Source organism: Anopheles maculipalpis, chromosome 3RL (genome assembly GCF_943734695.1).
Source record: "Anopheles maculipalpis chromosome 3RL, idAnoMacuDA_375_x, whole genome shotgun sequence".
Lineage (NCBI taxonomy): Eukaryota > Metazoa > Arthropoda > Insecta > Diptera > Culicidae > Anopheles > Anopheles maculipalpis.
This window is the reverse complement of record NC_064872.1, coordinates 50,486,848-50,498,261: the sequence shown is the minus strand read 5'-3', so window position 1 is coordinate 50,498,261 and position 11,414 is coordinate 50,486,848. Positions and strand designations below refer to the sequence as shown.

The 11,414-nt window shown below is 45.6% G+C and overlaps 1 protein-coding gene and 17 non-coding genes across 18 annotated transcripts; 1 reads left to right on the top strand and 17 right to left on the bottom strand.

The window, feature by feature from the left end:
- Positions 1 to 190: 190 nt before the first annotated feature.
- On the top strand, positions 191 to 2,458 carry LOC126561945 (uridine-cytidine kinase-like 1). The gene is made up of 6 exons (XM_050218334.1): positions 191 to 299; positions 518 to 840; positions 904 to 1,505; positions 1,583 to 1,978; positions 2,052 to 2,133; positions 2,202 to 2,458. The coding sequence occupies exons 1-6, from the start codon at positions 253 to 255 to the stop codon at positions 2,444 to 2,446; spliced, it is 1,695 nt and encodes a 564-aa protein (XP_050074291.1). The 5' UTR covers positions 191 to 252; the 3' UTR covers positions 2,447 to 2,458.
- A 663-nt stretch (positions 2,459 to 3,121) lies between these two features.
- LOC126566232 (5S ribosomal RNA) lies at positions 3,122 to 3,240 on the bottom strand. Its single transcript, XR_007607294.1, has one exon. It is a non-coding gene; the product is annotated as a 5S ribosomal RNA (ribosomal RNA).
- Positions 3,241 to 3,628: 388 nt separating this feature from the next.
- On the bottom strand, positions 3,629 to 3,747 carry LOC126566241 (5S ribosomal RNA). The gene has a single exon (XR_007607303.1). It is a non-coding gene; the product is annotated as a 5S ribosomal RNA (ribosomal RNA).
- A 389-nt stretch (positions 3,748 to 4,136) lies between these two features.
- On the bottom strand, positions 4,137 to 4,255 carry LOC126566230 (5S ribosomal RNA). The gene has a single exon (XR_007607293.1). It is a non-coding gene; the product is annotated as a 5S ribosomal RNA (ribosomal RNA).
- Positions 4,256 to 4,640: 385 nt separating this feature from the next.
- Positions 4,641 to 4,759, bottom strand: LOC126566229 (5S ribosomal RNA). The gene has a single exon (XR_007607292.1). It is a non-coding gene; the product is annotated as a 5S ribosomal RNA (ribosomal RNA).
- A 386-nt stretch (positions 4,760 to 5,145) lies between these two features.
- LOC126566228 (5S ribosomal RNA) lies at positions 5,146 to 5,264 on the bottom strand. The gene has a single exon (XR_007607291.1). It is a non-coding gene; the product is annotated as a 5S ribosomal RNA (ribosomal RNA).
- Positions 5,265 to 5,652: 388 nt separating this feature from the next.
- On the bottom strand, positions 5,653 to 5,771 carry LOC126566227 (5S ribosomal RNA). The gene has a single exon (XR_007607290.1). It is a non-coding gene; the product is annotated as a 5S ribosomal RNA (ribosomal RNA).
- A 385-nt stretch (positions 5,772 to 6,156) lies between these two features.
- On the bottom strand, positions 6,157 to 6,275 carry LOC126566226 (5S ribosomal RNA). Its single transcript, XR_007607289.1, has one exon. It is a non-coding gene; the product is annotated as a 5S ribosomal RNA (ribosomal RNA).
- A 385-nt stretch (positions 6,276 to 6,660) lies between these two features.
- Positions 6,661 to 6,779, bottom strand: LOC126566224 (5S ribosomal RNA). Its single transcript, XR_007607287.1, has one exon. It is a non-coding gene; the product is annotated as a 5S ribosomal RNA (ribosomal RNA).
- Positions 6,780 to 7,164: 385 nt separating this feature from the next.
- Positions 7,165 to 7,283, bottom strand: LOC126566223 (5S ribosomal RNA). Its single transcript, XR_007607286.1, has one exon. It is a non-coding gene; the product is annotated as a 5S ribosomal RNA (ribosomal RNA).
- A 389-nt stretch (positions 7,284 to 7,672) lies between these two features.
- Positions 7,673 to 7,791, bottom strand: LOC126566240 (5S ribosomal RNA). The gene has a single exon (XR_007607302.1). It is a non-coding gene; the product is annotated as a 5S ribosomal RNA (ribosomal RNA).
- Positions 7,792 to 8,180: 389 nt separating this feature from the next.
- On the bottom strand, positions 8,181 to 8,299 carry LOC126566222 (5S ribosomal RNA). The gene has a single exon (XR_007607285.1). It is a non-coding gene; the product is annotated as a 5S ribosomal RNA (ribosomal RNA).
- Positions 8,300 to 8,687: 388 nt separating this feature from the next.
- Positions 8,688 to 8,806, bottom strand: LOC126566221 (5S ribosomal RNA). Its single transcript, XR_007607284.1, has one exon. It is a non-coding gene; the product is annotated as a 5S ribosomal RNA (ribosomal RNA).
- Positions 8,807 to 9,191: 385 nt separating this feature from the next.
- Positions 9,192 to 9,310, bottom strand: LOC126566220 (5S ribosomal RNA). The gene has a single exon (XR_007607283.1). It is a non-coding gene; the product is annotated as a 5S ribosomal RNA (ribosomal RNA).
- Positions 9,311 to 9,698: 388 nt separating this feature from the next.
- LOC126566219 (5S ribosomal RNA) lies at positions 9,699 to 9,817 on the bottom strand. The gene has a single exon (XR_007607282.1). It is a non-coding gene; the product is annotated as a 5S ribosomal RNA (ribosomal RNA).
- Positions 9,818 to 10,206: 389 nt separating this feature from the next.
- On the bottom strand, positions 10,207 to 10,328 carry LOC126566264 (5S ribosomal RNA). Its single transcript, XR_007607324.1, has one exon. It is a non-coding gene; the product is annotated as a 5S ribosomal RNA (ribosomal RNA).
- A 389-nt stretch (positions 10,329 to 10,717) lies between these two features.
- LOC126566262 (5S ribosomal RNA) lies at positions 10,718 to 10,839 on the bottom strand. Its single transcript, XR_007607323.1, has one exon. It is a non-coding gene; the product is annotated as a 5S ribosomal RNA (ribosomal RNA).
- A 388-nt stretch (positions 10,840 to 11,227) lies between these two features.
- LOC126566218 (5S ribosomal RNA) lies at positions 11,228 to 11,346 on the bottom strand. Its single transcript, XR_007607281.1, has one exon. It is a non-coding gene; the product is annotated as a 5S ribosomal RNA (ribosomal RNA).
- Between the last annotated feature and the right edge of the window lie 68 nt (positions 11,347 to 11,414).

The window sequence follows — 11,414 nt, the reverse complement described above, 5'->3', positions numbered from 1 at the left end:
ATGCATAAGCATTTTGTATGAATGGAGTAAAATCCTCAATTCTGTGGACAAGCGCCATTTGCCGGCCGCTCAGCTGATTGCAATCGAAGTTTGTGACACGGCGCTATAAACACTGCTTTGCGGTGGCATGAATTTTGCTTGGTGTCAACGCGTTGCTAAAGAAAACCCCGGGTCCACCTCCGTCCATTCTACCTTGCGTGTCTGGATCAGTGGACAATTGCAAGCACGTTATTTTTTGGTGAAAAGGAAAATATGTCGGTAAATCTCAACGCACCACCCAGCTCAGCATCATCGGATAGGTGAGCAAAATAAGGAAGTGAAAATTGATCTTGCCGCATGCCGTTTTGCTTGTTTGGAATGGTTGCTTCATACTTTATTGCAACATTGCAAGTGAAAACTTGAGTCATGTTGTGTGCACGTATTGCGCTGTTAGAAGCGGTACGCTAATTGACAAACCTTATTAAAAAAACACTGATCCGGGTCTACTTTTCCGTGTACTCGGTCTGCCTTCTCCCAGTGACGCAAGTGAACCGAAGGAATGCGAAGCGCTAGATCTCAACGTTGGTGTCCATTCGAGCGACAGTGGTTACGATGCGGAAATGCCACACGACTGCTGTCCGGCCTCGCCGGCTACGGTACCATCGAAAACGACACGTTCGAACTCGTTCGGGTCACAGCTCCGCTCACCGAAACCGCGGCGCCAGCGAACAACGTCGGTGAATCAGAATACGATCAACTCGAATGAGGCAATCATTCGGTCGAATAATCGCACAATTTACACCGCCGGTCGACCACCCTGGTACAATTGTGCTGGCCAGCAGGTCGAACCGTTCGTAATAGGTAGGTAGCTAGAGACGGAAACCGGTTCGATGGAATGATTAAATTATGCCTCATTTGCGATAGGTATCTGCGGTGGCAGTGCTTCCGGAAAAACGACTGTTGCGCAGAAGATCATCGAAAGCTTGGACGTGCCATGGGTAACACTGCTGTCCATGGACTGCTTCTACAAAATCCTCAACGACAAACAGCACGAGCAAGCGAACCGTAATGAGTACAACTTTGATCATCCGGATGCCTTCGATCTGGAGCTGATGAAAGATGTGTTGCAGCGGCTCAAGGAGGGCCGGAAAGTGGAGGTCCCGGTGTACAATTTCGTTACACATTCGAGAGAAACGCACACGAAAACAATGTACGGAGCAAATGTAATCATTTTCGAAGGCATTTTAACGTTCCACAGCAAGGAAATTCTGCGGATGCTGGATATGAAGATTTTCGTCGATACCGACGCGGACATACGGCTGGCCAGAAGACTGAAGCGTGACATCATGCAGCGTGGCCGCGATTTGGAAGGTGTGCTGAAACAATATTCGACAATGGTGAAACCGGCGTACAGCTGCTATATCGCTCCTACTATGGCGCACGCTGATATCATAGTGCCACGCGGTTCGAGCAATATTGTTGCGATTCAGCTGATTGTACAGCACGTGCACACTCAGCTACAATTGGTAGGTAGATTGTTGACTTTATGGGGACGATTAGGTGGGAAAATTAATTCATGCACCTGCTGTATCTGCAACCATAGCGTGGATTTAAGCTGCGAGAAGCGTTGGCCCACTCCTACATTGGACAACCGATGCCAGATTCTCTCAAATTGCTTCCAACGACGCCTCAAATTAAAGGTCTGCACACGTTCATACGAAATGCAAACACGGCCCGGGATGAGTTCATATTCTACTCGAAGCGTTTGATTCGTCTGGTGTTAGAATATGCGCTCAGTCTTTTGCCGTTCCGGGACGTCGAGGTCGAAACACCCCAGAATATGCCGTACAAGGGCAAACGTATGGCTTGCCAGAAAATCTGTGGTGTATCAATTTTGCGCGCAGGCGAAACCATGGAGCAGGCAGTGAGCGATGTATGTAAGCACATACGCATCGGGAAGATTCTAATTCAAACGAACCAACTCACTGGAGAACCTGAGGTACTTGAATTTGTTTACACACAATTCAGCGTTATCGTGAAACGTTTGCCTGTACATTTTTTTTTACTTGTAGCTATATTATCTGCGTCTTCCGAAAGACATCAAAGACTATCGCGTGGTGCTGATGGATGCAACGGTTGCTACTGGTGCTGCAGGTTAGTAAAGCAAACATTCAGTCCGTTGACGTACTCGACTATTTATCATTGGTCACTTTAACTTTCAGCTATTATGGCTATTCGTGTTTTGCTGGATCACGACGTTCCGGAGGAGAATATTATGCTCGTATCTTTATTGATGGCAGAAATTGGCGTACATTCAATAGCATATGCGTTTCCCAAGGTGCAGATAGTAACGTCAGCACTTGATCCGGAGATAAACGAAAAGTTCTACGTCATACCCGGTATCGGTAATTTCGGCGACCGTTACTTTGGCACCGAACCGACCGAACCATCTTTGCTATATGAATAGCAAATAAGCAAACAAATGCAGCGCAATGCTGAGGGTTTGTGCTGATGTATAAGCGCAATATTAGGGGTACACCTGCTCGCACTGAACCCGTTCTCATGTTGACAAATCATCCGATGTACGGTAACGTATAAATGATTAGCATCTCTTATTGAGCCTTAAGTTATATCATTTTAATCCTTCGTGTATCCTTTAGTTGAGATGAGTTTAGAGTTTAGGTATATTTAAAAGTAATCAAGTAGAAAACATAGCCAGGTCTGATCTTTGTTGAAAGTTCACCTTTGAATGTTCTTTTGTCATCATTGTAATCTACGTGAATTTTGTGTAATAATAAACTTGTTCAACAATGGTGCATTTGGCAAGTTATAATAAATTTTTTACCATTTTGCTCCGATAGCGTTGCTAAGCTTTCAAAGCATAAAAATCATATTTATTAAACTAATCAATTTTTAGAATCTTGAAACGTAGAACAAACAACAAAAACGCCAATAAAGGTAACCGTATTAAAATTATTTTATATTCATTCCTTTCTATGCACAAATAAACAATACAAGAAGGGAATCAAATCAGAGATAAATGTGCAACATGCTAGTATCTCTTGGCAACCCTCCACAGCTAGGCATTTTCTATCCGTGCACGCAGCTAGTTGGGCAGGTACAACATAAAAAAGGTGAAGGATGCCAACGACACATGGTTTTCCCAAGTGGTCACCCACCTAAGTACTAGCCATGCCCGATGTTGCTTAACTTCGGTGATCGGACGAGAACCGGTGTGTTCAACATGGTATGGTCGTTGACAAGCATGGCCATCACTCGCACGCATCAAGAACCACCGTCTTCTGGGCATCGGTAACGTTACGCCACTATGTAGGCCGAAGGCCTGGAACAAGTTCAAAGGACACAGGATGCAACAAATTTCGGATTTTACACTGCAAATGCTACCTCTTTCAATGGAAAAAATACATCCAAAAGAGATTCGAACCTTATTCCTTCCCTTTCTACGCACTTTATGTTGTCTAAAAATAGAACACGATTTGTAAGGGAAACAATGACTGGGAATGAGGAGTCATTTAAATATCCTTTTCTTAACATGCGAGTATCTCATGGCAACCCTCCACAGCTAGGCATTCATTTTCTATCCGTGCACGCATTTAGTTGGGCAGGTACAACATAAAAAAGGTGAAGATGCCAACGACACATGGTTTTCCTAAGTGGTCACCCACCTAAGTACTAGCCATGCCCGATGTTGCTTAACTTCGGTGATCGGACGAGAACCGGTGTGTTCAACATGGTATGGTCGTTGACAAGCATGGCCATCACTCGCACGCATCAAGTACCACCGTCTTCTGGGCATCGGTAACAGTACGCCACCATGTAGGCCGAAGGCCTGGAACAAGTTCAGAGGACACAGGATGCAACACATTTCGGATTTTACACTGCAAATGCTACTTCGAACAATGTAAAAAAATACATCCAAAATAGATTCGAACCTTATTCCTTCCCTGTCTACGCACTTTACGTTGTCTAAAAATAGAACACGATTTGTAAGGGAAACAATGGCTGGGAATGAGGAGTCATTTAAATATCCTTTTCTTAACATCCGAGTATCTCATGGCAGCCCTCCACAGCTAAGCATTCATTTTCTATCCGTGCACGCAGCTAGTTGGGCAGGTACAACATAAAAAAGGTGAAGATGCCAACGACACATGGTTTTCCCAAGTGGTCACCCACCTAAGTACTAGCCATGCCCGATGTTGCTTAACTTCGGTGATCGGACGAGAACCGGTGTGTTCAACATGGTATGGTCGTTGACAAGCATGGCCATCGCTCGCACGCATCAAGAACCACGGTCTTCTGGACATCGGTAACGGTACGCCACCATGTAGGCCGAAGGTTTGGAACGAGTTCAAAGGACACAGGATGCAACACATTTCAGATTTTACACTGCAAATGCTTCCTCGAACAATGGAAAAAATACATCCAAAAGAGATTCGAACCTTATTCCTTCCCTTTCTACGCACTTTACGTTGTCTAAAAATAGAACACGATTTGTAAGGGAAACAATGGCTGGGAATGAGGAGTCGTTTAAATATCCTTTGCTCAAACATGCGAGTATCTCATGGCAACCCTCCACAGCTAGGCATTTTCTATCTGTGCACGCAGCTAGTTGGGCAGGTACAACATAAAAAAGGTGAAGATGCCAACGACACATGGTTTTCCCAAGTGGTCACCCACCTAAGTACTAGCCATGCCCGATGTTGCTTAACTTCGGTGATCGGACGAGAACCGGTGTGTTCAACATGGTATGGTCGTTGACAAGCATTGCCATCGCTCGCACGCATCAAGAACCACCGTCTTCTGGGCATCGGTAACAGTGCGCCACCATGTAGCCCGAAGGCCTGGAACGAGTTCAGAGGACACAGGATGCAACACATTTCGGATTTTACACTGCAAATACCACCTCGAACAATGGAAAAAAATACATCCAAAAGAGATTCGAACTTTATTCCCTCCCTTTCTACGCACATTACGTTGTCTAAAAATAGAACACGATTTGTAAGGGAAACAATGGCTGGGAATGAAGAGTCATTTAAATATCCTTTGTTCAAACATGCGAGTATCACATGGCAACCCTCCACAGCTAGGCATTTTCTATCTGTGCACGCAGCTAGTTGGGCAGGTACAACATAAAAAAGGTGATGATGCCAACGACACATGGTTTTCCCAAGTGGTCACCCACCTAAGTACTAGCCATGCCCGATGTTGCTTAACTTCGGTGATCGGACGAGAACCGGTGTGTTCAACATGGTATGGTCGTTGACAAGCATTGCCATCGTTCGCACGCATCAAGAACCACGGTCTTCTGGACATCGGTAACGGTACGCCACCATGTAGGCCGAAGGTTTGGAACGAGTTCAAAGGACACAGGATGCAACACATTTCAGATTTCACACTGCAAATGCTTCCTCGAACAATGGAAAAAATACATCCAAAAGAGATTCGAACCTTATTCCTTCCCTTTCTACGCACTTTACGTTGTCTAAAAATAGAACACGATTTGTAAGGGAAACAATGGCTGGGAGTGAAGAGTCATTTAAATATCCTTTTCTTAACATGCGAGTATCCCATGGCAGCCCTCCACAGCTAAGCATTCATTTTCTATCCGTGCACGCAGCTAGTTGGGCAGATACAACATAAAAAAGGTGAAGATGCCAACGACACATGGTTTTCCCAAGTGGTCACCCACCTAAGTACTAGCCATGCCCGATGTTGCTTAACTTCGGTGATCGGACGAGAACCGGTGTGTTCAACATGGTATGGTCGTTGACAAGCATTGCCATCGCTCGCACGCATCAAGAACCACCGTCTTCTGGGCATCGGTAACGGTACGCCACCATGTAGGCCGAAGGCCTGGAACGAGTTCAGAGGACACAGGATGCAACACATTTCAGATTTTACACTGCAAATGCTTCCTCGAACAATGGAAAAAATACATCCAAAAGAGATTCGAACCTTATTCCTTCCCTTTCTACGCACTTTACGTTGTCTAAAAATAGAACACGATTTGTAAGGGAAACGATGGCTGGGAATGAGGAGTCGTTTAAATATCCTTTGCTCAAACATGCGAGTATCTCATGGCAACCCTCCACAGCTAGGCATTTTCTATCCGTGCACGCAGCTAGTTGGGCAGGTACAACATAAAAAAGGTGAAGATGCCAACGACACATGGTTTTCCCAAGTGGTCACCCACCTAAGTACTAGCCATGCCCGATGTTGCTTAACTTCGGTGATCGGACGAGAACCGGTGTGTTCAACATGGTATGGTCGTTGACAAGCATGGCCATCGCTCGCACGCATCAAGAACCACCGTCTTCTGGGCATCGGTAACAGTGCGCCACCATGTAGGCCGAAGGCCTGGAACAAATTCAAAGGACACAGGATGCAACACATTTCGCATTTTACACTGCAAATTCTACCTCGAACAATGGAAAAAATACATCCAAAAGAGATTCGAACCTTATTCCTTCCCTTTCTACGCACTTTACGTTGTCTAAAAAAAGAACACGATTTGTAAGGGAAACAATGGCTGGGAATGAGGAGTCGTTTAAATATCCTTTGCTCAAACATGCGAGTATCTCATGGCAACCCTCCACAGCTAGGCATTTTCTATCCGTGCACGCAGCTAGTTGGGCAGGTACAACATAAAAAAGGTGAAGATGCCAACGACACATGGTTTTCCCAAGTGGTCACCCACCTAAGTACTAGCCATGCCCGATGTTGCTTAACTTCGGTGATCGGACGAGAACCGGTGTGTTCAACATGGTATGGTCGTTGACAAGCATGGCCATCGCTCGCACGCATCAACAACCACCGTCTTCTGGGCATCGGTAACAGTACGCCACCATGTAGGCCGAAGGCCTAGAACGAGTTCAGAGGACACAGGATGCAACACATTTCGAATTTTACACTGCAAATACCACCTCGAACAATGGAAAAAAATACATCCAAAGGAGATTCGAACCTTATTCTTTCCATTTCTACGCACTTTACGTTGTCTAAAAATAGAACACGATTTGTAAGGGAAACAATGGCTGGGAATGAAGAGTCATTTAAATATCCTTTTCTTAATATGCGAGTATCTCATGGCAGCCCTCCACAGCTAGGCATTTTCTATCTGTGCACGCAGCTAGTTGGGCAGGTACAACATAAAAAAGGTGAAGATGCCAACGACACATGGTTTTCCCAAGTGGTCACCCACCTAAGTACTAGCCATGCCCGATGTTGCTTAACTTCGGTGATCGGACGAGAACCGGTGTGTTCAACATGGTATGGTCGTTGACAAGCATGGCCATCGCTCGCACGCATCAAGAACCACTGTCTTCTGGGCATCGGTAACAGTACGCCACCATGTAGGCCGAAGGCCTGGAACGAGTTCAAAGGACACAGGATGCAACACATTTCAGATTTTACACTGCAAATGCTACCTCGAACAATGGAAAAACATACATCCAATTGAGATTCGAACCTTATTCCCTCCCTTTCTACGCACTTTACGTTGTCTAAAAATAGAACACGATTTGTAAGGGAAACAATAGCTGGGAATGAAGAGTCATTTAAATATCCTTTTCTTAATATGCGAGTATCTCATGGCAGCCCTCCACAGCTAGGCATTCATTTTCTATCCGTGCACGCAGCTAGTTGGGCAGGTACAACATAAAAAAGGTGAAGATGCCAACGACACACGGTTTTCCCAAGTGGTCACCCACCTAAGTACTAGCCATGCCCGATGTTGCTTAACTTCGGTGATCGGACGAGAACCGGTGTGTTCAACATGGTATGGTCGTTGACAAGCATGGCCATCGCTCGCACGCATCAAGAACCACCGTCTTCTGGGCATCGGTAACAGTACGCCACCATGTAGGCCGAAGGCCTGGAACAAGTTCAAAGGACACAGGATGCAACACATTTCAGATTTTACACTGCAAATGCTACCTCGAACAATGGAAAAACATACATCCAATTGAGATTCGAACCTTATTCCCTCCCTTTCTACGCACTTTACGTTGTCTAAAAATAGAACACGATTTGTAAGGGAAACAATAGCTGGGAATGAAGAGTCATTTAAATATCCTTTTCTTAATATGCGAGTATCCCATGGCAGCCCTCCACAGCTAGGCATTCATTTTCTATCCGTGCACGCAGCTAGTTGGGCAGGTACAACATAAAAAAGGTGAAGATGCCAACGACACATGGTTTTCCCAAGTGGTCACCCACCTAAGTACTAGCCATGCCCGATGTTGCTTAACTTCGGTGATCGGACGAGAACCGGTGTGTTCAACATGGTATGGTCGTTGACAAGCATGGCCATCGCTCGCACGCATCAAGAACCACCGTCTTCTGGGCATCGGTAACAGTACGCCACCATGTAGGCCGAAGGCCTAGAACGAGTTCAAAGGACACAGGATGCAACACATTTCAGATTTTACACTGCAAATACCACCTCGAACAATGGAAAAAAATACATCCAAAAGAGATTCGAACCTTATTCCTTCCATTTCTACGCACTTTACGTTGTCTTAAAAAAGAACACGATTTGTAAGGGAAACAATGGCTGGCGATGAGGAGTCATTTAAATATCCTTTTCTTAACATCCGAGTATCTCATGGCAGCCCTCCACAGCTAAGCATTCATTTTCTATCCGTGCACGCAGCTAGTTGAGCAGGTACAACATAAAAAAGGGAAGATGCCAACGACACATGGTTTTCCCAAGTGGTCACCCACCTAAGTACTAGCCATGCCCGATGTTGCTTAACTTCGGTGATCGGACGAGAACCGGTGTGTTCAACATGGTATGGTCGTTGACAAGCATTGCCATCGCTCGCACGCATCAAGAACCACCGTCTTCTGGGCATCGGTAACAGTACGCCACCATGTAGGCCGAAGGCCTGAAACGAGTTCAGAGGACACAGGATGCAACACATTTCAGATTTTACACTGCAAATGCTACCTCGAACAATGGAAAAACATACATCCAATTGAGATTCGAACCTTATTCCCTCCCTTTCTACGCACTTTACGTTGTCTAAAAATAGAACACGATTTGTAAGGGAAACAATAGCTGGGAATGAAGAGTCATTTAAATATCCTTTTCTTAATATGCGAGTATCTCATGGCAGCCCTCCACAGCTAAGCATTCATTTTCTATCCGTGCAGCTAGTTGGGCAGGTACAACATAGAAAAGGTGAAGATGCCAACGACACATGGTTTTCCCAAGTGGTCACCCACCTAAGTACTAGCCATGCCCGATGTTGCTTAACTTCGGTGATCGGACGAGAACCGGTGTGTTCAACATGGTATGGTCGTTGACAAGCATGGCCATCGCTCGCACGCATCAAGAACCACCGTCTTCTGGGCATCGGTAACAGTACGCCACCATGTAGGCCGAAGGCCTGGAACGAGTTCAGAGGACACAGGATGCAACACATTTCAGATTTTACACTGCAAATGCTACCTCGAACATTGGAAAAAATACATCCAAAAGAGATTCGAACTTTATTCCCTCCCTTTCTACGCACTTTACGTTGTCTAAAAATAGAACACTATTTGTAAGGGAAACAATGGCTGGGAATGAGGAGTCATTTAAATATCCTTTTCTTAACATGCGAGTATCTCATGGCAACCCTCCACAGCTAGGCATTCATTTTCTATCCGTGCACGCAGCTAGTTGAGCAGGTACAACATAAAAAAGGTGAAGATGCCAACGACACATGGTTTTCCCAAGTGGTCACCCACCTAAGTACTAGCCATGCCCGATGTTGCTTAACTTCGGTGATCGGACGAGAACCGGTGTGTTCAACATGGTATGGTCGTTGACAAGCATGGCCATCGCTCGCACGCATCAAGAACCACCGTCTTCTGGGCATCGGTAACAGTACGCCACCATGTAGGCCGAAGGCCTGGAACGAGTTCAGAGGACACAGGATGCAACACATTTCAGATTTTACACTGCAAACGCTACCTCGAACAATGGAAAAAAATACATCCAAAAGAGATTCGAACCTTATTCCTTCCCTTTCTACGCACTTTACGTTGTCTAAAAATAGAACACGATTTGTAAGGGAAACAATGGCTGGGAATGAGGAGTCATTTAAATATCCTTTTCTTAACATGCGAGTATCTCATGGCAGCCCTCCACAGCTAGGCATTCATTTTCTATCCGTGCACGCAGCTAGTTGAGCAGGTACAACATAAAAAAGGTGAAGATGCCAACGACACATGGTTTTCCCAAGTGGTCACCCACCTAAGTACTACTAGCCATGCCCGATGTTGCTTAACTTCGGTGATCGGACGAGAACCGGTGTGTTCAACATGGTATGGTCGTTGACAAGCATGGCCATCGCTCGCACGCATCAAGAACCACCGTCTTCTGGGCATCGGTAACAGTACGCCACCATGTAGGCCGAAGGCCTGGAACGAGTTCAGAGGACACAGGATGCAACACATTTCAGATTTTACACTGCAAACGCTACCTCGAACAATGGAAAAAAATACATCCAAAAGAGATTCGAACCTTATTCCTTCCCTTTCTACGCACTTTACGTTGTCTAAAAATAGAACACGATTTGTAAGGGAAACAATGGCTGGGAATGAGGAGTCATTTAAATATCCTTTTCTTAACATGCGAGTATCTCATGGCAGCCCTCCACAGCTAGGCATTCATTTTCTATCCGTGCACGCAGCTAGTTGAGCAGGTACAACATAAAAAAGGTGAAGATGCCAACGACACATGGTTTTCCCAAGTGGTCACCCACCTAAGTACTACTAGCCATGCCCGATGTTGCTTAACTTCGGTGATCGGACGAGAACCGGTGTGTTCAACATGGTATGGTCGTTGACAAGCATGGCCATCGCTCGCACGCATCAAGAACCACCGTCTTCTGGGCATCGGTAACAGTACGCCACCATGTAGGCCGAAGGCCTGGAACGAGTTCAGAGGACACAGGATGCAACACATTTCAGATTTTACACTGCAAATGCTACCTCGAACATTGGAAAAAATACATCCAAAAGAGATTCGAACTTTATTCCCTCCCTTTCTACGCACTTTACGTTGTCTAAAAATAGAACACTATTTGTAAGGGAAACAATGGCTGGGAATGAGGAGTCATTTAAATATCCTTTTCTTAACATGCGAGTATCTCATGGCAACCCTCCACAGCTAGGCATTCATTTTCTATCCGTGCACGCAGCTAGTTGAGCAGGTACAACATAAAAAAGGTGAAGATGCCAACGACACATGGTTTTCCCAAGTGGTCACCCACCTAAGTACTAGCCATGCCCGATGTTGCTTAACTTCGGTGATCGGACGAGAACCGGTGTGTTCAACATGGTATGGTCGTTGACAAGCATGGCCATCGCTCGCACGCATCAAGAACCGCCGTCTTCTGGGCATACGTAACAGTACGCCACCA

What these genes read in the sequence shown, in the direction of transcription:
- LOC126561945 (XM_050218334.1), top strand. Translation starts at nt 253, where the DNA reads ATGTCGGTAAATCTCAACGCACCACCCAGCTCAGCATCATCGGATAG. An exon ending in AGCTCAGCATCATCGGATAG is followed by an intron (nt 300 to 517) that starts GTGAGCAAAATA and finishes GCCTTCTCCCAG; the next exon opens with TGACGCAAGTGAACCGAAGG. An exon ending in AACTCACTGGAGAACCTGAG is followed by an intron (nt 1,979 to 2,051) that starts GTACTTGAATTT and finishes TTTTACTTGTAG; the next exon opens with CTATATTATCTGCGTCTTCC.